This window comes from Corythoichthys intestinalis, chromosome 7 (genome assembly GCF_030265065.1).
Source record: "Corythoichthys intestinalis isolate RoL2023-P3 chromosome 7, ASM3026506v1, whole genome shotgun sequence".
NCBI classification, from domain to species: Eukaryota; Metazoa; Chordata; class Actinopteri; order Syngnathiformes; family Syngnathidae; genus Corythoichthys; species Corythoichthys intestinalis.
Genome location: NC_080401.1, coordinates 12,186,107 through 12,209,431, shown reverse-complemented (window position 1 = coordinate 12,209,431; position 23,325 = coordinate 12,186,107). Strand labels below are relative to the sequence as shown.

Sequence of the window (23,325 nt, the reverse complement as noted above, 5' to 3'; positions counted from 1 at the left end):
AATTAGTGGCTGACTAAATACTTATTTGCCCCACTGTATATATTGCTAGCAATTTTTTCTATTTGCGTGATGTATGCCTTCTGTAATGGATAAAAATTGGGATTTTTTTTTTTTTTTTTTTTTTTTTTAGGTTTGATATTCAGTCAGCCAACTAAACTGCAAACAGTACAATCCCATACAGGTTAACTAGCTAAACTATTAACGTTGTAACAGGTAAACGTTATTATGTAGTTGACTGAGATACGTTTCGAGCTCTGTTAAGATTCATACAGTATTTTACAGCTACCGTATGTTATGTGGTAGACTCAAAAAATGTAGGATCCATACAGGACATCACTAACATTTTGTTGTATAATTTCTATTTAATAATTTCTGTTCTGTTCTGTGAAGTTACTTGGGTTTCCAGTGTATTCAAACTGTCTGCATGCCGTGTCCGGATACTTTTTTCCTGTAGTGAATGGAGAGCAAGGAAACGACATTTATTAGTTCACACTAGAGATTGGAATTTATTCTTAGTTGTTGTGTTGCCATAATGGTAGGTTGTTACAGATCTTAAAATGTGATGTTGTAGAATCTTTATAGTTGAGGGGAAAGGCTCACTTAGTGAAAGGGGTAAAATATCCGCAACACGTCCAGATGACACATCTATCAGCCTGAAACTTGGCATTGTAACACAGACAAGCCTATACTTCTGATTAAGCCTGCATCAGCAGAGAAATAAGGAATGACTTTAGTTGCCTTTTTGTCTTTTATTTCCCTTTTTAGGAGGTACAGCTTCCAGACAAAAGGGCTTTAAGGGTTGTATCCGTTCTCTGCAGTTAAACGGGATCACTCTTGATCTGGAGGAGAGGGCAAGGGTCACGCCTGGGGTCCAACCTGGATGCCCTGGCCACTGCAAAAGCTATGAGTTCCTCTGTCAAAACCAGGGACTTTGTGTGGAAAGACACAATGGTTTATATTGTAATTGTAGTCAGTCAGCCTACACTGGAGCCTTCTGCCATAAAGGTATGGATTTTAAAATTCTTCTTTCTGATCAAATATTTGTTTGTGGCTGGAGCTGTAATTGATTTGTAACAGAAGACATATGTGTTTTGTTTTTTTGTAACCAATGACAGATAAATACATAATGAATATGACATCACATTATAGTAAATGAACCTCTCCATGAAATACATACAGTACAATATAACTCCAAAATGGTAATTCAGTATCTCCTCGCACATTTAAAGGAAACCTCGAACTTAAAGCCACAATTGTTCTCTTTTACTAAAATATGTTATTAGAAACACATAAAATATTGCCATTGATTTAAAAATCTATGATATTTAGTACATGTTTTGACCTACGGAGGGCGCCGTGTTTTATGCGCGCAATGAAGGCTCGGGGCGATGATGTAGTTTTCCACTGTCACTCGACGAACACTACCAGGTTACTCCAATTCCTTCTACGCAGCGAGACTTCCAACACACGCGTACATTGGTTAAAAGTGGCGAGTATTTACTTTTTGTGTTTTTATTTTTATGTGTATTTTTATTACCTTTTAATTGCCTCAAAAATACTTTTTGCATGTGTTTCCCTCTCATACATTTAAGCATTGTGTTTTGTTGCATTGTGGTAGCTTTAAAGCAGATTGTTGATCTGTTGACCACATTAGTCACGTAGCATATTTAAACCACCCTTATTTGATATTACTACGTTTAAGTATTTTTTTAAGGCCTCTTTAGTATGTTCTGTCTGTATGCAGCTAAACAAAACAAGCTGAAAGCGTACGGTAGTATTTTGGGTGTCAAATTCACCTCTTGCAGGACGTTTCGCCCTTGTAGCAGATTTTGGCAGAACTACGTTTTTCTTTCCTACGCTCGTCTCATCCCATCTTTCTTGTTCATTTTGCTTTTGTTGGGTGTCAAATTCGCCTCTTGGAGGAAGTTTCGCCCTTGTAGCAGATTTTGGCAGAACACCGTTTTTCTTTCCTACGCTCGTCTCATCCCATCTTTCCTGTTCATTTTGCTTTTGATGCTCTTTATTGTGAAATATCGAGAGTGCTATCATGCTCATTAATGTTCTTCTCGGGTTCAAATTGAAAGGGTTGAAGAGATGACATGTTTATGTCGCTAGAGTCATACTCTGTAAGCCCGGCAGCCATGTGACGTCACCGCCCTGTGATATCAACAACAATGGCGACCTACTACTTAGACAAATTTGACAAATTGTATAAAAACGAAAACATCAAGAGGCATTTCAATATCAAATTATTTTAACTCATAATAATGTTATCTTTTAAGAACTACAAGCCTTTTTATCTGTGGATCCCTTTAAAACTGTTAAAACAACATCTGTATAAAACTGAGTTACATGTTTGCTTGCAGTATCATGCAATGTAGTACAAACCAAACCAAACAAAATAAAGGGGACAAAAAACAAGCATCACAATGTGGTATGAATGCACAGTACGTTCTTTCAAGCTTGACTTATTCTATCTGCACACATGCTTTTTTACAACCATACGATTATAATTCTTTGTGGTTACACGCAGTGATGCTTTCAAACATTAAAATGATAGCTGTAGAGGTTAATTTCTCATTGAAGAATGTGAACCTATATTTGATTTTAGGCTGAGTCAGGTGAAAGTACCTCAAAACCCAATTATGTTAACTTAACATGACCCGGTGAGACTGTACGTGAAAAGAAACGTTATCTTTCTAAAGAAGCCCTTCAGTCAGCAGATATCAGACTGACCCTGAATTGACTTCTGTCAACATTGAAACAGTCTGGGCTTTTTTTTTTTTGAGTGGCTTTGAAAACACCATAATGAGCACTCTGTCCAAAAGGTCAAGGAGAATGGTAACATGAAAGGACTTTTCCACTTCATTATAACATTTTATATTAAACGCAGTTCATCACTGGCCAACTAATGTCACTAACAATGGTGAAAGTAAAAATAATATACGAATAAAATAAAATGAAATTTAAGAGGCTAGGAGAGTTTACATGTTCGCCTCACAGTTCTGAGATCAAGGATCTACTGGCATTTATAAGTGGCTGCTCACAGCAGTTTTGCCTACTTCCTAGAAATCTTGGCATTTATTAACATTTTTCTCCACTATCAAACAGCGGAAAAAGGAAATTCTGTCATTTCTCAAATTCTCCAAGATTCTTTCAGCTGGGATGTACTGGATCAAAAGATTACAATTCCTTCAATGTGAATCAAACTGAAAATTAACCAGATACAAGGCATTAGAAAGGCTTCCTTCACAATGTCGCTGTCTTTGAATGGCTTCTAGAGCTTAGAAAGGACGTGACATACGCAATAGGAAACAATAGTTGCAGTTAGCTTGAGTCTTCGTTCAATCATTCATTTTCCCTACTGCTCATCCTTGAGATGTGGTAAAAAAAAAAAAAGACTGCTGTGCAGCAAGCTGTGCTTTTTCAGGCCGTAAAATGGTTTTTGCACAAAAAAAAAAAAACATTGAGCTCCAGATTCCCTTTCTTCGCCACCGTTGCATTGCAGATTAAACAAACAGGCCTGGAATGCAAAAAAAGAACTCAGGATGAAAATGATGCATTTCCTCTTTTTTCGCCGCCATACCAAAGTTTCAAAGAGTGAAGAGAGAGAGAATTTTTTTGGACTATAAATTCTTTTTTCACATTTTGGCCGGGTAGTGCGACTTATATGTGAAAATATTAAAGGTAAACATGATTCAATCAATATGTTGTTTCTATATTCTTTATTTTAATGTAGTTAATGCATCAAAAATATAAAATACAGTAGCACTTTGACATACAATCGCATCAACATACGATCCTTTCGATACCTGATGTAAAATTTGACTCGCCATTTCTCTTGACGTATGATGACATGCTGGAAACACCGCGATTTATGACAGTGCCGTAATTTCATTGTTTTCATTGGAAGCACAGGTAGATTTCCTTATGAGAGAAATTAACATGGGTCCAAAGAAGGTTAGTGCAGGTGGTGGAAAACAGGTGACAGTTACCATTAAAATTAAGATGGAAATGATAGAAAAATATGAGCGTGGTGTGCATGTCAGTGAACTGGCTCGACAATACGGCCGGATTATATCTGCGATCTTGACGGTCCTCCTCCGCCAGTCTCTATAGGTTAAGGTGACACTTATTATTATTATTGTAACATCGGCATGGAAGTTGCCAACTTCGTCAGCTTTTTAATCATTTATTTCAGAACGTGTGCAACACAACACGGCTACTGTCCACCTTAGCCGTTACCAATAACAACAGAACATGAAAAGAGAAAATAAAAACATCCCACTCTTCCACCCTTCCACCCTTCCTTCCTTCCTTCCTTCCTTCCTTCCTTCCTTCCTTCCTTCCTTCCTTCCTTCCTTCCTTCCTTCCTTCCTTCCTTCCTTCCTTCCTTCCTTCCCTCCCGTCAGTCACACGATGAATTCAGGAACAGCTATTTGTAAATGTACCAGCTGTAGTTATTAAGGATTTAGCGTAAGGTTTTGGGCTGTGGAACGAATTAATCGAATTATAATGAGTTCTTATGAGAAAATCCCACTCGACATACGACCATTTTGACTTACAAACCAAGTTCTGTAGACGTATCACTGTAATATACAGTATATATATAATATACAACTGAAAATAATTTGTTTAATATAATATTAAAAACTTTATTTCAATATAAATCGCCATTGTTGTTTGGGTTGCTCTGTGTTCTGGGTAGTCCCATAAAATAATGCCGCTGGCTGTAGAGACTATCCATAACGATGAGCTCAAACATTCAGCCTTTCTAGTTCTAGCCATTGTGAAGCAAAACTAATCAAGACTGACCAAGACAGAAGTGAAAAGGTAGACAACATCACAACAGGAGAAATCTTTAGTTGGCCACGTTCAATGGTGGGTCTGTTTAAAATATTCACCGATGCCAACGCAGATAGAAATTCTGACACCATATACTTTTCTCGGTTGTTTATGCATCATGTAACATGAGCTGAATGTGTTACGTTAACATACCGTACACCTATTCAGACTGTTGTGCCCTGTTCTTTATTTTATTTTTTTAATCTGATTTGTCCTTCAAGATGAAACATATGTGTGTTCTGGATTTTATCAAATAAATTTCAACCAAAAACTTATACTAAAGTGCGATTTATAGTCCGAAAAATATGACATTTGTGACCACAGACATATACACTTTTGTAAAAGATAATGCCGCTAATTGCTGCTGACAAACAAAAATTGAAATACAGTCAAACAAAAACTTTGTTTCCCTTTTTTTTTTTTTTTCCATAACTGCTCAGCATCGATTTTGTATCAGTCCAGTACTGGAAGTTCACGATTCACCAGTAGCTTGCTTCTCAACCAACAAATGTGCGCGCAGGCTTGCAGCTGTAAACTATTCCCTTTTCTCACTCATCCCTCGCCCACTTCTTCATAGAACTAAATACGCGCTTCCTCATGTGTGTGAACGTGCATTCTTCCTTGTGTACATGCGTTCTTAGTTGCGTGCGGTAGTATTACCTGCTCTGTGCTTCCTGCGCCAAAATAAAAGCATGCATCACAAAACAAAAGTCAGCATTTTATATACAGTATATATACCGTGTTGGCCCGAATATAAGACGGCCCTGATTATAAGACGACCCCCTCTTTTTCAAGACTGAAGTTTGAAAAAAGACTTTTTGAAGACCAAATTAATTTTTATACAGAAAATAATTACAGTACATCTGAAACAAATTATTATAACAATATATCTGAGAGAAAAAGCATGTTATCTTGCCTCATTCAAATCTTAATATCTGAACATTTAAATATGTAAACTTAAGTGCAATCACATTCATAAATGAATGGCTTCTGGTTTTTTAAATGAAAATAAAGCAATCTATTGTGATAAAACAACAAAATTGCAATAACTGGATTAACCATCAAAGTGAGGTCTAACTGTAACTGTAGTCTTGAAACAAATCTGGAAAAACATTGCAATAAAATAATGCAAACTGGTTAAACGAGAGTAGCTGAGATCTGTCATGACAGAATGTTACGGCACTGGGCCGTAGTTCTGTCACTCTCCCTCATTTTCTCTCTCCAGGTCGCCCAGCTGCTGCTAATTGTCATCAGCCCTGTATATAAGACTGGCCGACCAGCCTGACGGCGCGCGGCGGATACTGCCTGCTGCCAGCCAACCTATTTGGGCTCAGTTATGTTTTTGTTAGTTATGTTGCCAGTTATTTTTCTGTAACTACTTACTTTTGCACATTTTGATTTTTTGGTTGGCAATAAAATTGTGTTTTCCAAACGTTTTTCTATAACCCCCGCTCAGCGCCATCATTTGTACCACGCCCGGCCATTTTTCTCTTCGTTATGGTGCCGCTGGCACGTAACACAGAACATTACTCCTCAAGTTCAGCATTCGCTTCAATGATATCTGGCACCATCTAGCATCGTGAATGGGTATAATGTCAAGACCCCGAATATAAGACGACTCCCACTTTTTCGGTCTTATTGGAATGCAAAAAACAGTCTTATATTCAGGCCAATACGGTACATATATTGGATATAAAATGCTGACTTTTGTTTGGTGACGCATGCTTTTATTTTGGCGCAGGAAGCACAGAGCAGGTAGCACTACCACACGCAACTAAGAACGCATGTACACAAGGAAGAACGCACGTGCACACACACGAGGAAGAGCACATTTACTAACCCTATGAAGAAGTGGGCGAGGGATGAGTGAGAAAAGGGAAGAATTTACAGCTGCAAGCCTGCGCGCACATTTGTTGGTTGAGAAGCATCCGCAGAGGCAACACCTGTATATAACACCTTTTGTACTGTTTATTTTGCCTTTTCAATTGTGGTCGAATACTTGGGGCGTATTTGTTTTTGTTGCTGTGCGGACGCTAACTGATACATGTGAATGCCAATTTGAATTGCTGTTATTGTAGAAGAAACAGATTAATTTCATTTTATTTTAGTTTCATTCTGCAAGTTTTGATGTCATTAGCAGCAGAATAAAGTCAGCAAACCACACGGACGTCTGACATTATCATTTCGGAGCTTAGCTCGCTGTCTAGCTAGGACTTAGCTCCAACGTCTTGGTGAGGACAGTACAATGATTTATACAGTGGGGCAAATAAGTATTTAGTCAACCACCAATTGAGCAAGTTCTCTTACTTGAAAATATTAGAGAGGCCTGTCATTGTCAACATTGGTAAACCTCAACCATGAGAGACAGAATGTGGAAAAAAAAAAAACAGAAAATCACATTGTTTGATTTTTAAAGAATTTATTTCCAAATTACAGTGGAAAAGAAGTATTTTTTTTTTCACCTAAAAACAAGCAAGATTTCTGGCTGTCCAAGAGGTTTAAATTCCTCTAACGAGGTCTAACGAGGCTCCACTTGTTACCTGTATTAATGGCACCTGTTTTAACTCATTATCTGTATAAAAGACACCTGTCCACAACTTCAGTCAGTCACACTCCAAACTCCACTATGGCCAAGAACAAAGAGCTGTCGAAGGACACCAGAGACAAAATTGTTGACCTGCATCAGGCTGGGAAGACTGAATCTGCAATAGGTAAAACGCTTGGTGTAAAGAAATCAACTGTGGGAGCAATTATTAGAAAATGGAAAACATACAAGACCACTGATAAACTCCCTCAATCCGGGGCTCCATGCAAGATCTCACCCCGTGGCGTCAAAATGATCACAAGAACGGTGAGCAAAATTCCCAGAACCACACGGGGGGACCTAATGAATGACCTACAGCTGGGACCACAGTAACAAAGGCTACTATCAGTAACACAGTCCACCACCAGGGACTCAAATCCTGCACTGCCAGACGTGTCCCCCTGCTAAAGTCAGTACACATTCAGGCCCATCTGTGGTTCGCTAGAGAGCATTTGGATGATCCAACAGAGGACTAGAATGTGTTAGGGTTAGATGAAACCAAAATAGAACTTTTTGGTAGAAACACAGGTTCTCGTGTTTGAGGAGAAAGAATACTGAATTGCATCCGAAGAACACCATACCCACTGTGAAGCATGGGGGTGGAAACATCATGCTTTGGGACTGTTTTTCTGCAAAGGGACCAGGACGACTGATCTGTGTAAAGGAAAGAATGAATGTGGCCATGTATCGAGAGATTTTGAGTGAAAATCTCCTTCCATCAGCAAGGATATTGAAGATGAGACGTGGCTGGGTCTTTCAGCATCACAATGATCCCAAACACACAGCCAGGGCAACAAAGGAGTTGCTTTGTAAGAAGCATTTCAACGTCCTGGGGTGGCCTAGCCAGTCTCCAGACCTTGCACATTTAGTGGTTGACTAAATACTTATTTGCCCCACTGGAATATGGAATGTTTTTGGATAGTTATTTTGAGATTTAGGGGTGCTTTAAGGGTTTATTCCGACTTACATGGAAAATCCAAGTTATGTCGCTGGTGTAGGAATAGAACTCATTTGTAACCCGGGGACTACCTCTAAAGTGTGATTACTGATTATTACTATCTTTCTGATTCTTACATTATAAAGACAAAGGAATTCCTGCAGTGAAACAAATGAGGCATCATACTCTTTGCACATTCTTTGTGACAACGAAAGTACATCCTTTCCTGGATAATTTATCCATTGAATATAGTGCTCGCTGCAAATGTGTGACAACTTAATGCATGGGATACCAAACTTACTAGAAACTCTAATCTGTTTCAGTGATTTCTGCCAACTTTAAGTCATCAACATCCATAAGATATACCCTTCAAGAGCCCCATGAACTGAGCCAAAACCGTAGTGCCTTGACTTCATCTATCTTTTCTAAAATGACACTGAAAGGAGAAAATATCTCCCTGAACTTCAGGACTACACAGACTCCCGCACTGCTGCTCTTTGTCAACTCATTCTACAGGCAATACATTGCCCTGCTCATCAACAGACAGGGTAAGGGCATTCGTGGCTTGTCAAAGTAAAGTACAATACAGTTGTTGTTATTTTAATTTCTAATGTGTTTGTAATTATGTTTGTAAGATGACTAAAAGTATCCTGGAAGACAGCTCTTTTGTCATTATTATTTGAAGTTGTAGTGTTGTAATCTTGCATAACATGCAATGCATTTAAACTTACGCCTTCAAAAGTATCAAATAAACTATGAACATTTTTGCAAATATCTTGAGTTTGATGTACTTTTTTCTTCATGTGAGCATATTTTTCATTTTGTGTGTGTTTGTTAGGTGAACTAGAATTAAGGTACAAGTTACACAACAGCAGAAATGTGGAGGTGTTTGGAAGCAGTGTCATGAACCTGGCAGATGGACGCCTGCATGCAGTGGCCATTAAAAGGCGAGGAGACACCATCTCTATTCAGGTACATGCAGCCACTTAGATTCCCATAAATTACCCGAGCAAGTAGAGTAGCTCACAGCAACAGTATGTATATAGTAGCATGTTGTTTCTGATGCTTTTTTTTTTTTTTTTTTTTTGCAATGAAACACTATAGAATGTTGTTTTTGCACATTGTATTAAAACATTTTAGATTATACTCTGGATTTTATTCGCTAGAGTCTCTTAAGAAACAATACATTTTAAGTGTAGGTAATTTTTCTTTTATGGAACATCATTCCACAGGTTGACAAGAGTGACAGTGAGAACTTCCGCTTGACATCTGATGTAGAATTCAACAGCATAAATGCAATTATTCTGGGAAGAGCACGGGGTGAGTGAGGCATATAGGTACACTTTTGTTAAAAGTAACCACTCCCAGGATTCTTATCATTTTCACTCTTACTGTACATGCATAAGATTGTGATATTTGCGAGTTTTGTGATTGGTAGCAATCAATTTTGTAGGTCAAATCGCTCTGCAAACTAGCAGATTTCGGTGACCATGGAACATTACATTGTGCGTTATTATGTGATTGCGAATGGTTGTCTGTCTCTGTGTGTGCCCAATGACTGATTGGCGACCAGTTTAGCATGTATCCTGTCTTTCACCTTAAGTTAGCTGGCATAGGCTCCAGCGCCTTGTGACCCTGGCAAGGATAAGTGGTGTTTGAAAATGGATTGATAGAACTTTCAAGTATTTGGGCAGAAATCCTTCAGCAGTTCTTATTCGGCATTTCACCATATTCAGTCCAACTTCATGAAGATTGATTGTGAACCATGAATTTCCTCTCTCTGAAGGAAGGTTGCTGACACGCACCAGCCATACAAATACAGTATATACTGTAGATGCATACATGTGCATTTGTTGTAGTTTATTACAATATTTTTGTCACACAACCTTTTCCTGTGTTTATGTCTCACCTTGTTTTTCTCGCAACCTCCCCCTATTCTCACCACGGCCGTCTTAAAGTGCCCGTGACACCATAAAAAAAAATCTTAAATAGCGTTATTATTGGAATTAAAATCATATTTTGAGACAATTTGACCACGTACAACAATTTGACAAAGCCCAAATGATGAGAAATGAGTCATAAAATCTTCTCTTCCTCTTGTCATTATAGCGCTCTGGCGCCTCTATCTGGGTGCTCACGTCAGCGAAAGAGTGATTTCATAGGAGGAGGAAGCGTTTTTCAGCGATTCTGGTTCAAGTGTGGCTCTTTCAAGTGATATTGTCGATCCAGAGGAAGCATGTGGCATACGACCATATACGAGGGGTATTAAAAAAGTAATGCACCCAACTTTATTATGTACAAACAAATTATAACGGGAACATGTATTATACATTTTAAAAAAAGGTACAAGTGTGAGGATTGCATTTTTACTTCCCCACATAGTCTCCACCTCTCTCAAGAGCTACAGTCCACCCATGAACGAGGGCATGTATACCAGTGTTGTAGAACTAAGCCGGTTGATCTCTAAACCAATTCTCGACAGCAGTTTTCACTTCATCGCCATTGCCATATCGGTTGCCCCGGGGTCCTTCTTTCATTGGACCAAAGAGGAGGTACAGTGCCTTGCAAAAGTATTCGGCCCCCTTGAATCTTGCAACCTTTCGCCACATTTCAGGCTTCAAACATAAAGATATGAAATTTAATTTTTTTGTCAAGAATCAACAACAAGTGGGACACAATCGTGAAGTGGAACAACATTAATTGGATAATTTAAACTTTTTTAACAAATAAAGAATCAACAACAAGTGGGACACAATCGTGAAGTGGAACAACATTAATTGGATAATTTAAACTTTTTTAACAAATAAAAAACTGAAAAGTGGGGCGTGCAATATTATTCGGCCCCTTTACTTTCAGTGCAGCAAACTCACTCCAGAAGTTCAGTGAGGATCTCTGAATGATCCAATGTTGTCCTAAATGACCGATGATGATAAATAGAATCCACCTGTGTGTAATTAAGTCTCCGTATAAATGCACCTGCTCTGTGATAGTCTCAGGGTTCTGTTTAAAGTGCAGAGAGCATTATGAAAACCAAGGAACACACCAGGCAGGTCCGAGATACTGTTGTGGAGAAGTTTAAAGCCGGATTTGGATACAAAAAGATTTCCCAAGCTTTAAACATCTCAAGGAGCACTGTGCAAGCCATCATATTGAAATGGAAGGAGCATCAGACCACTGCAAATCTACCAAGACCCGGCCGTCCTTCCAAACTTTCTTCTCAAACAAGGAGAAAACTGATCAGAGATGCAGCCAAGAGGCCCACGATCACTCTGGATGAACTGCAGAGATCTACAGCTGAGGTGGGAGAGTCTGTCCATAAGACAACAATCAGTCGTACACTGCACAAATCTGGCCTTTACGGAAGAGTGGCAAGAAGAAAGCCATTTCTCAAAGATATCCATAAAAAGTCTCGTTTAAAGTTTGCCACAAGCCACCTGGGAGACACACCAAACATGTGGAAGAAGGTGCTCTGGTCAGATGAAACCAAAATTGAACTTTTTGGCCACAATGCAAAACGATATGTTTGGCGTAGAAGCAACACAGCTCATCACCCTGAACACACCATACCCACTGTCAAACATGGTGGTGGCTGCATCATGGTTTGGGCCTGCTTTTCTTCAGCAGAGACAGGGAAGATGGTTAAAATTGACGGGAAGATGGATGCAGCCAAATACAGGAACATTCTGGAAGAAAACCTGTTGGTATCTGCACAAGACCTGAGACTGGGACGGAGATTTATCTTCCAACAGGACAATGATCCAAAACATGAAGCCAAATCTACAATGGAATGGTTCAAAAATAAACATATCCAGGTGTTAGAATGGCCAAGTCAAAGTCCAGACCTGAACCCAATCGAGAATCTTTGGAAAGAGCTGAAGACTGCTGTTCACAAACACTCTCCATCCAACCTCACTGAGCTCGAGCTGTTTTGCAAGGAAGAATGGGCAAGAATGTCAGTCTCTCGATGTGCAAAACAGATAGAAACATACCCCAAGCGACTTGCAGCTGTAATTGGAACAAAAGGTGGCGCTACAAAGTATTAACGCAAGGGGGCCGAATAATGTTGCACGCCCCACTTTTCAGTTTTTTATTTGTTAAAAAAGTTTAAATTATCCAATAAATTTTGTTCCACTTCATGATTGTGTCCCACTTGTTGTTGATTCTTGACAAAAAATTAAAATTTTATATCTTTATGTTTGAAGCCTGAAATGTGGCGAAAGGTTGCAAGGTTCAAGGGGGCCGAATACTTTTGCAAGGCACTGTAGTATGACGGTGCCAAATCAGGAGAATATGGCGGGTGTGGTGTCACAGTTCATCCAAATGAAGTGATGACCTCCATGGTCCTGATGCTTGTGTGAGGATGTGCATTGTCATGCTGGAGGAGCACATTTGCCATGTCCAAGTTGGGCCGAACACGTCGAATTCTTGCTTTGAGCTTCCTAAGAGTCTCTATGTATACCTCAGAGTTAATGGTTTCCCCCTTCGGCAAAAAATCCACAAGGATTACACCTTGAGAATCCCAAAAAACGGTGGCCATAATTTTGCCAGCTGACTTTTGGGCCTTAAACTTTTTAGTCCGTGGTGAATTTGGGTGACGCCATTCCACAGATCTCCTTTTAGATTCAGGTTCAAAATGGTATACCCATGTTTCATCTCCAGTAATGAGGGATCAGGGTTCAGAGGGGTTTCTTCCTCTGCAACAAGGTCTGACGAGCTTCAAGAGAGGCAACCATTTTGGAAGCTAGTTTAAGCTTTAAAAATTTGAAAATAAGAAAAACACATATAACAATCGCAGAAAGGTGTGTCCTAAGATTGGTAAAATCCTGTACAAGCAATGCACTTGAGTGCATTAATTTTTGAATGCCCCTCGTATATTTGAGTCATATTTGGAGGAGGAGGAAGATTCAGAACGAGAAAATGTGACAAAGACATCAAACACGATGCTGATGACTAGAGCATACTGTAAAATGTCATCATTGTTTTTTATCTCTCTAACCCAATGTATTAGCGCGGGCTAAAAAAAAAATTGAACAAATATATCAATCGCTTCTACACACATCCAAGTGGTCCATTTCATTCAGGAGCATAAAATACTGCGTGTAATATGAAAAAAAGATGATTTTTTTGTGTGTTTGTGTCACAGGCACTTAAAGGAGCATTCTGTCAGCATTGCCAGGGCAAGGTGTCGGTTTTTCTCAAGACTGTAACAATACAAAAAAATTCACAATTTGATTCATATCCCATGTCTTGACTCACTACTCAATGCACAATAGGATTTTTTAAAATGTGAACCATATTTTACTTCCCATAATTTACGCACTATAGAACATTCCTGCCTATAAACCACACAGCCCAAATTTCTTAAAATTCAATTAACAAAAATTAATATGTACACCTCACTTGATCTGAAGTCGCACGTACAAAAAATGAGTATGTATCCATACATTTTTTATGGTTTACTTCAACACTGTGTGTATTTGAGGGTCATTAAAGCATTCATGAGTCTCTGAGGTGTCATATGATTGAATGTAAGTGCATTTTTTTTATTTTTTTATTTTTAATGTTTAATTTTGTCCAGTCTTTATGCTTGTGCAAAATTATTAAGTTGACATTCCTGATGGTAGTAATACTTAATGGCACCCCACTTAAAATGATCAATGCACAAGGACTTATTCTTTGTCAATATAAAGTATAAACACTTGCCCATTGACACATCCAGTGCTAAAGGCCAGACACGGTCTAAACAATAAAACACTTGCCACTGACCCAACCACTCAAAAAATGTCAAATTATTTATTCCAGTTCGATCCTGTCAGGGACATATTAATGAGAATGCTGCTGTTTGCAGGGGCAAACAAACATTACCACTAAAATAGCTTGAAAAAGGAATTTCTGGGCATTTTTCAATGCAAGTTATCTTGCAAATTTGATGTTGAATAACATCAAAAGTTATGACAAAATCTTTCATTCATCTTTCATGCCGCTTTTCCTCATGAAGGTCACAGAGGCCTATCTCTAACCAGAACCCTAAAATAAGGGACACCTCATTGATGGAGATTACAGGCCCAATAACTGTAAAAATAGAAACTCTAAGGTAAAAAAAAAACAAAAACACTTGTCTCTCAAAAAAAAAACAAAAAAACTGTAAACATAAACTCTGAGGTAACTTGCAAACAAAAATTCTAAACCAACAACAACAAAAAAATTGCTAATTTTTAAATGTATTTATTTATTTATTTATTTGGTAGTCTATGCTGCTATATTGGTTTCCGTCATCTTCATGAGAAGCGACAATAACTCAACCAATATAAAACCACATACGTTGCTCACACAACATAATTAACTAAATATTCATTTAAAAGAAACAAAACTCGCACACTACTCGTCTAGTAGATCGTGATCGACGTAATGTGCACCCCTGTTCAAGACTAATTGAAAAAAAAAGTTTCTCCAGTACCTCTTAACGTCTGCCCAATACTTTGGATTTTTTTTCTTTTTTTTTTCGATGAGGCAGAAATAATATGGTGCCTTCTAACAAGTACGCAAATTCTGAAACCTGCGAGGTGCTGACGTATTGATTGCATGCTGTTCTGTGGACGGAGAAACTCAAGTCATGGCTGAGGAATGCGCTTTCTTGAAGTATGGGACACTTGAAAAATGGCTTGCACATCTCCAATTGCTAAGCTAAATCATATCTCGATGCACATTTGTGTGTAACTGGAGTTCACAATAACATAGAAAAAAAAACGATTCCGTTCTCACCGAAACTAGTAAAATTCTTTACAAGGCTATTACAATCTCTCTTACTTCTTAAAATTAGATGAGTGGCTATTTCCTTTGTAACAAGGGGAGTCCAATGAGAGCCGGGTGTGTAGGCCGAGTCCTCACGGTGATGAAGCTGAGCGAGCGAAGTAGCTCCCAGCTGGATTAAAGTGCGACTGGTGAGAGGGTGTAGAGATTGCGAAAAAAAATGTGACAATAAAAACAATCGTTGTGCAATAAAAATATTGTTCTAAACAACAACAAATGCACATGTACAGTATGTATTTAAATATTTTGCTCGATTAAACTAATCTCCTCAATCAAGGACTCAAATGCACTGTACGTTTGGGTGCAACGATGTGACGCAAGACATCAAGGGAAAAAAACTTACGAACGAGCATGTATAGCAGCGATGAAACAAATTTATTTTATTTTCCTTCATTTTTTTAATTTGTTTTTTTAAACAAAGTGCTGAGAGCCTTGCAATAACGACAGAAAAATCCAAACATTTTCAAGGATTTCAAGAACCCATACGAATGTATACGTTCATTCTAAAAATCAGACACTATTTAAGAGTTTCATGATAATACGGGGCAAAGTACGTCCCTTGCTAGCTCAAAATGGATACATACTTTCGTTTACCAATACGGGACAAAAGGGACAGTTGGCAACTGTAATCCCCACACTCACACTCATACATGGAGCAATTTGGAGTGTTAACTCAGCATGCATGTTGTTGGGGTATCGGAGGACACCAAAGTACCGAGGAGAAATCCCACACAGGAACAGAGACAACATGCAATGCCGAAGCCCAGGATCATGAACCCTTGATCGCTGAACCAGTTGGCGGACGATCCAACCTCTTATCCACCGTGCCGCTGTTATTAAAAATATGTTTAAAAAACATAAATAAATAGTGCAACGTCACCTTTAAACATTCAACTACAAAACTGATGTTTTGCCATGTTATTTTGCTTTTCGTTGCATTCTTTTCTGTCACCAGGAATAAAAGCTACATATAGTCTTTCCATTAGGAGGTGGAAAATGGTCACAGAAGGAGAGCTTGAATATGCATTTAAATGGCATTAAAAGCTCTTTAAGTGGACAAGTCATGTACATGGGTAAGACAGCGCTGGTATTTTGTCACTAATGCAAAAGTTCAGACACTATGAGAGTGTATGAGAGCATGCATCTGGCCTTTTGTCTGTTATCTTAGTGTCGAGCGTCGGTGTCTTTATCCTTCATGTACGCCTACAAACTGCTTTCAATATGACATTACGATAATAACCTTAGAAAAGGTCCTTCACATTGTATGCTAATGAGGAATGATTGAAAAGAGCAAATTACTTCCAAGATTGGAGTCAGAACCCTGCTTTTCAACATAACACCCTTTGACACTGTGCTGCTGTGGGATGTTTAACTGAATCAGGGAGTCACGTACTACAGTTCAGTATCACTCTTCAAACCTTTTACTGCAAAGACATGTTTTGTCTACAGCAGAATTTAGTAGTTAGTACAAAGTGTGATTTATTTTTTTGCTTCAACTAGTATTTTTGTTGTTGTTGTTGTTGTTCATAATAGACAAAAGTGTTTAAGCGTCTTTGTGGGGCTTGATAAGCGCTCTAGAAATAAATGTATCATTATTATTAAAAATCTGAGAAAATCTGTTAGATTAACTAATCTAAATTTGTGATTAGCTAATCCATTAAATACAGATCCCATTTCTCTTAAATATGTTTAACTTTAGTTGTCATACCGTATATTCCTCTCACTGACTCAGATTTACCCAGTTAAATTGACTATTTTAAATTCAATTTTAAATTGACTACAGTTTGATAGCCCAATCGTGCCGATAGTTTATTTTCTCTAATGCCCTCTACACGTAGCACAGTATCCCCCCCCCCCCAAAAAAAAAAAAAAAACCCTTTTCTACAGTTTAAACGATCATCCACACACAAATGCACATTTTAGAGCAAGTACTTTTACTTGAGTAATTTTTTGCACCTGTTTCTGTACTTTTACTTAGTAAAAACAGTGAGTACTTTACCCACCACTGCTCATTTGTAGGAAAAATATTATCCACACATAACTACATAAGTGTGTTTTTTTTTTTTTTTTTACATATTTCTTGACGTGCATTCAAGCACAGAGTGATTGAAAGTATGTGACAGTGAAATGGTTCAACGATCGTATTTTGTCTTTTTAGCCCTTGCCCTCGTGAGATATTTGTGAACCATTAAATTGTTAGCACAGGTCGCTATCGCTCGCAGTCACTTATGTGTTTACATATGTGTATTATATACACAGGTACCTCGACATACGATTGCTTCGACACACGATCTTTTCGACATCCGACGTAAAATTTGACTCGGTATTTGTTTCTACATCCGACGACATGCTCGAAATACGATTTATGACAGCGCCGCAGTTGCTTTGTTTTCCCGCAAGACGGACGCACGGCAGATTTTCTTGTGAGAAATCAACATGGGTTCCAACAATGTTAGTGCAGGTGGTGAAAAAAGGAAAAAGGTGAGGCTTACCATTGAAATTAAGATGGAAATGTGCGCGTCCGTGAACTGGCTCGACAATATGGCCGTAGAATGTCTCCTATTTCAACGGTCCTCCTCCAACCTCTGTACGTCAGCCTTTATAAGTTAAGGTGAAAATTATAACTGTGGTAAAATCGGCAGAGAAGTCGCCAGCTTCGTCAGATTTTTAATCATTTATTTCAGAACTTGTGTAGCACAACACGCTTTCTGTCCCCCGCAGTATACAGTGTATCATAAAGGGAGTACACCTCTCGCATTTCTGCAGATATTTAAGTATATCTTTTCATGGGACAACACTGACAAAATGACACTTTGACACAATAAAAAGTAGTCAGTGTGCAACTTATATAATAGAGTTCATTTATTTTCCCCTCAAAAGAACTCAAAATATAGCCATTAATATCTAAACCCCTGGCAACAAAAGTGAGTACACCACATAGAAACTACGTACATCCCTAAATGTCCAAATTGAGTACTGCTTGTCATTTTCGGTACAACGGTACACAAGAAAGCCCGCAAACAGTTTGCAGATGACATGTCAACAAAGCACATGGATTACTGGAAGCTTGTCCTATGGTCTGATGAGATGGGCGTGCTTTCTTGTGTACCTTCTTCAGAAGAGGCTTCCTCCTGGGGTGACAGCCATGCACACCAATTTGATGTAGAGTGCGGCGTATGGTCTGCGCACTAACAGGCTGACACCCCACCTCTTCAATCTCTACAGCAATGCTGACAGCACGCCTGTAACGAGTCACATGACATTTTGGAGGGAAAATGACAAGCAGTACTCAATTGGGACATTTAGGGATGTACGTTTTTTTCAAAGGGGTGTACTCACTTTTGTTGCCAGGTGTTTAAATATTAATGGCTATATTTTGAGTTATTTTGAGGGGAAAATAACTATTATATAAGCTGCACACAGACTACTTTTCATTGTGTCAAAGTGTCATTTTGTCAGTGTTGTCCCATGAAAAGATATACTTAAATATCTGCAGAAATGCGAGGGGTGTACTCACTTTTGTGAAACACTGTATGCCAAAAACAAAAGGACATTAAAAATGAAACTAAAATCTGTACCACACGCCCCTATCTCACTATGATGTCAGCCACGTGGTGCGTTCAGGTACAGTACGACGCAAAACACATCCGCCACATTAGAACCCGATTCGTTACATTATAACAGGAATTATTATTATTCTGATTTTTATTTATAATTTCTTTGTTTTGCTTTTGTCATCGCTAATCAAAATAGTAACAGCAGTATTTGTTAAGGATTTAGTGTAAGTTTTTGGGCTGTAGAACAAATGAATGGAATTATAATGTATTCTTATGGGAAGATCCTACTCGACATACGACCATTTCGACTTCCAATCAAGGTCCTGGAACATAGTAACTTCGTATGTAGAGGTACCACTGTATGTCATTAATACATTTGTGATGTGTATGTGATGTTGTAAGATTCCAACTCCTCTGGGAGCGTAAGCGCAGTCCATGAATGTAAACACCGGTTGCACATATGACGTTTGAACATTTTTTGTCGTTCAACGGTTTAAAAAAATGCAAATCTTCAGTTATTAATGTACACATGACGACGGATCAAACACAGAATTCGCAAATCTTCACTTTGGTTGAAGTTTTTAAAAACCTTCATTTTTAATGTACGAAATGTGCGTCTGCATGTGGATGATAGGCCAAACCGTGGAAAAAGTTGTTTTTGCGAGATATCCTGCTCCTTGAAGACATGGTCCATTGAGCTTGAAAAACATTTCCTTCAAAGATTCCAAGTGGTCATGAAACTCGTAATATACTTGACTGTTTGCGTTTGTGATTGTGAATTCATTTTCTTGCTAATTGCAGACATGGAACAGCTGGTCCTATTAGTTACTCAATGCCATTATAAGGGCAAAATACCTAAGTACAATATTTCATTAACAAGCTTGTGCAAGTACAGAAAGAGAAAGGTAAATGTGACATTCAATTATGAACGCATTTCAGTGACTTTGGATTTTATATCTTCGTCAGTGACTTTCTGTGACTCTTCCAGTAACTCGATATATCACTTTCTCAACCTGTGGCTATTCCACACATGGTGTCAAAATGTAAAAAGCACCAGAGGACAGTGTAAATTTTGGGAATTTTACTGGTTGATTCATGGATCAAATCAATGCTTAGAAATTGAGATGTTGGTGTTCATATCTCTTGAAGGACACCAAGATGTCCTGAAACATTAGACAGCTGCATTCAACTGCTTAGAGATCAGCAAATTAAGTTCACATGTAGAGGTCAGAATGCATTTAAAGTGGGCAAATAAGTATTTAGTCAACCACTTATTGTGCAAGTTCTCCCACTTGAAAATATTACAGACAGAATGTGGAAAAAAGAACAGAAAATCACATTGTTTGATTTTTAAAGAATTTATTTGCAAATCATGGTGCAAAGTAAGTACTTGGTCAATACCAAAAGTTCATCTCAATATGTACCCTTTGTTGGCAATAATGGAGGCCAAACGTTTTCTGTAAATCTTCACAAGCTTTTCACACACTGTTGCTGGTATTTTGGCCCATTCCCTCCATGCAGATCTCCTCTAGAGCAGGGGTCCCCAACCTATTCCACTAAGGCACACTGTGGGTGCAGGATTTCATTCTTACCAAACAAGATGACAACACTTTTTCCCCAATCTGGTGTTTTACAAGTGCAATCAGTTGATTGCAGTCAGGTGTGGCTTGTTTTAGCAGAAGCCTCATTGGTTCAACTGTCTCTGCTGGATCGGCTGGAACAAAAACCAGGACCCACAGTGTGCCTTGAGGACTGGGTTGAAAACCCCTGCTCTAGAGCAGTGATGTTTTGGGGCTGTCAGACTATCAACTCCCTCCACAGAATTTCTATGGGGTTGAGATCTGGAGACTGGCTAGGCCACTTCAGGACCTTGAAATGCTTCTTACGAAGCCACTCCTTTGTTGCCCTGGCTGTGTGTTTGGGATCATTATCATGCTGAAAGACCCAGCCACGTCTCGTCTTCAGTGCCCTAGCTGATGGAAGGAGATTTTCACTCAAAATCTTTCGATACATGGCCCCATTCATTTTTCCTTTACACAGATCAGTCGCCCTTTGCAGAAAAACAGCCCTAAAGCATGATGTTTCCACCCCCATGCTTCACAGTGGGTATGGTGTTCTTTGGATGCAATTCAATATTCTTTCTCCTCCAAACACGAGAACCCGTGTTTCCACCAAAAATGTTCTATTTTGGTTTCATCTGACCATAACACATTCTCCCGGTCCTCTTCTGGATCATCCAAATGCTCTCTAGCGAACTGCAGACGGGCCTGGATGTGTACTAGCTTCAGCAGGGGCACACGTCTGGCGGCGCATTGTGTTACTGATAGTAGCCTTTGTTACTGTGGTCCCAGCTCTCTGTAGGACATTCACTAGGTCTCCTCGTGTGGTTCTGGGATTTTTGCTCACCGTTCTTGTTATCATTTTGACGCCACGGGGTGAGATCTTGCATGGAGCCCCAGATCGAGGGACATTATCGGTGCTCTTTTATGTCTTACATTTTCTAATAATTGCTCCCAGAGTTGATTTTTTTACACCAAGCGTTTTACCTATTGCAGATTCAGTCTTCCAAGTCTGGTGCAGGTCTACAATTTTATCTCTGGTGTCCTTCGACCGCTCTTTGGTCTTGGCCATAGTGGAGTTTGGAGTGTGACTGACTGAGGTTGTGGACAGGTGTCTTTTATACCGATAATGAGTTTTAAAAAAAAAGGTGCCATTAATACATGTAACGAGTGGAGCCTCGTTAGACCTCGTTAGAAAAAGTTAGACCTCTTTGACAGCCAGAAATCTAGCTTGTTTGTAGGTGACCAAATACTTATTTTCCACTGTAATTTGGAAGTAAATTCTTTAAAAATCAAACATTTTGATTTTCTGTTTGTTTTTTTTCCCACATTGTCTCTCATGGTTGAGGTTTACCCATGTTGACAGTTACAGGCCTCTCTAATCTTTACAAGAAGAAGAACTTGCACAATTGGTGGTTGACTAAATACTTATTTGCCCCACTGTATATGGGTTTTAGGTTCATGCTGAAAGTACAACCCATAAATTCAATATCCAAAAATTTATGTTGGTGATGTTTGTGTCCTTATATGTTCCAAATAGAACCTGATAGTTAGAATAATTTTTTCTCTATAGGTTAAGGTCGCTTTATTTGTATTTGTTCTAATCTTACTTTGGACTCAATCAATAGTAACAAGTCACCCAGCCTCAATCTATGAGTAGACACACTGAGGCAGTCATATTTGAATTGGAAATAGAAATGATATATTGCACTGTCAGTCCCTGCCAGTCCTGTCATCCATCAGATTAATTCATAAACCAGAAAAGAAGAGTAGCTGTGATTTTCACAGGAAGACACACAGGTAAAGAAAAAGAAGCGAGGCAGTATATGTGGTGGCATGAAAAAGTTTGGGTAGACTTGGTATGCCTGAGTCTTTTCATGCTAGTATAGTTCATAGATATGAGGAATCTGCTGCTTTATTCATTCTTAAATATAATACTGAAATGCTTAAATGTGTCTTCTTAAGTAAGTAGGATTTCATCAGAAAGATTGTGTAAAAGTAGCAAAAGATAATGTTCCAAACCTCAATAATCGATGTAAGCACTTACGCAGACTCTTGTTTGGGAGGATTCTGTAAAGTGAGTTTTGACATGACATCGGGCAGTACTTGAGTTCATTTGAAAAAAAAAATACTAACGGTATATATGTTCAATTCAATTTTATTTGTATAGCCCTGGATCACAACAACGTTGTCTCAAAGGGCTTTGCAGGGGCAATATGATACACAATCAGAAACAGCAAATGAAGCAACAAAGATGAATAAATAAAGTTCAAGTCCTGGGTATCCCCCATCCTTAGACCCTCCATGTCGGCAAAGAAAAACTCCCAAATCTCCAGAGTCTTTGGGAGAAAATGAGAAACCTTGGGGAGTACCACAGTCAGGAGAGATCCACTCCCAGGACGGATAGACAGGAAGCCCCAGGACTGCTAATGGGAATTAGCAGGCAAAGTTACAGTCCGTAAAGATGCAGTGGAGTAAAGGAACAAGAAGAGGTCCATCTAGCCAGATGAGACGGGGGGATATGTTGTTTGTAAATAACACTTAGTGCAAGTTAATATTATTTTCAGCTGAAAAAAGCAGTTTGACAATAAATTGTTTTTATTTTCTATTATGTTACTTCAGCGAGTTTATACTACATATATACTGTACAGTGGTACCTCTACATATAAATTTAATTCGTTCCAGCACTTGGTTTGTAATGGTCATATGCCGAGCGGGATTTTCCCCATAAGAACACATTATAATTCCATAAAGTCGTTCAACAGCCCAAAAACCTACGTAAATCCACAGTAAATACTGCTGGTGAAATTACAAATAGCAATTACACATAGCAAAGCAAACAAATTATACATGCAAATCGGAATATTAATAATAATAATAATACTTTCGTAACGAATCAGGTTCCAATGTGGTGGTTGTGTTTTACATACTGTTCCTGAAAGCGCTGTGTGACTGAAGAGAGTTAGAGAGGTTCTGATGAGTGGGAAGTTTTTACTTTCTCTTTTCATTGTAGGTGTCAGCTATGGCGGACAT

The 23,325-nt window shown here is 38.7% G+C and overlaps 1 protein-coding gene across 2 annotated transcripts in view; it reads left to right on the top strand.

Moving 5' to 3' along the window:
• The window catches only part of LOC130918591 (contactin-associated protein-like 4), a 167,215-nt gene that overhangs the window by 130,474 nt on the left and 13,416 nt on the right, over window positions 1-23,325 (top strand). For both annotated transcript variants that reach the window (XM_057840413.1, XM_057840414.1), the window contains 4 exons: window positions 766-1,005; window positions 8,690-8,914; window positions 9,205-9,338; window positions 9,599-9,686. In XM_057840413.1, the coding sequence (XP_057696396.1) occupies window positions 766-1,005; window positions 8,690-8,914; window positions 9,205-9,338; window positions 9,599-9,686 (687 nt within the window). The remainder of the gene's footprint in view (window positions 1-765; window positions 1,006-8,689; window positions 8,915-9,204; window positions 9,339-9,598; window positions 9,687-23,325) is intronic.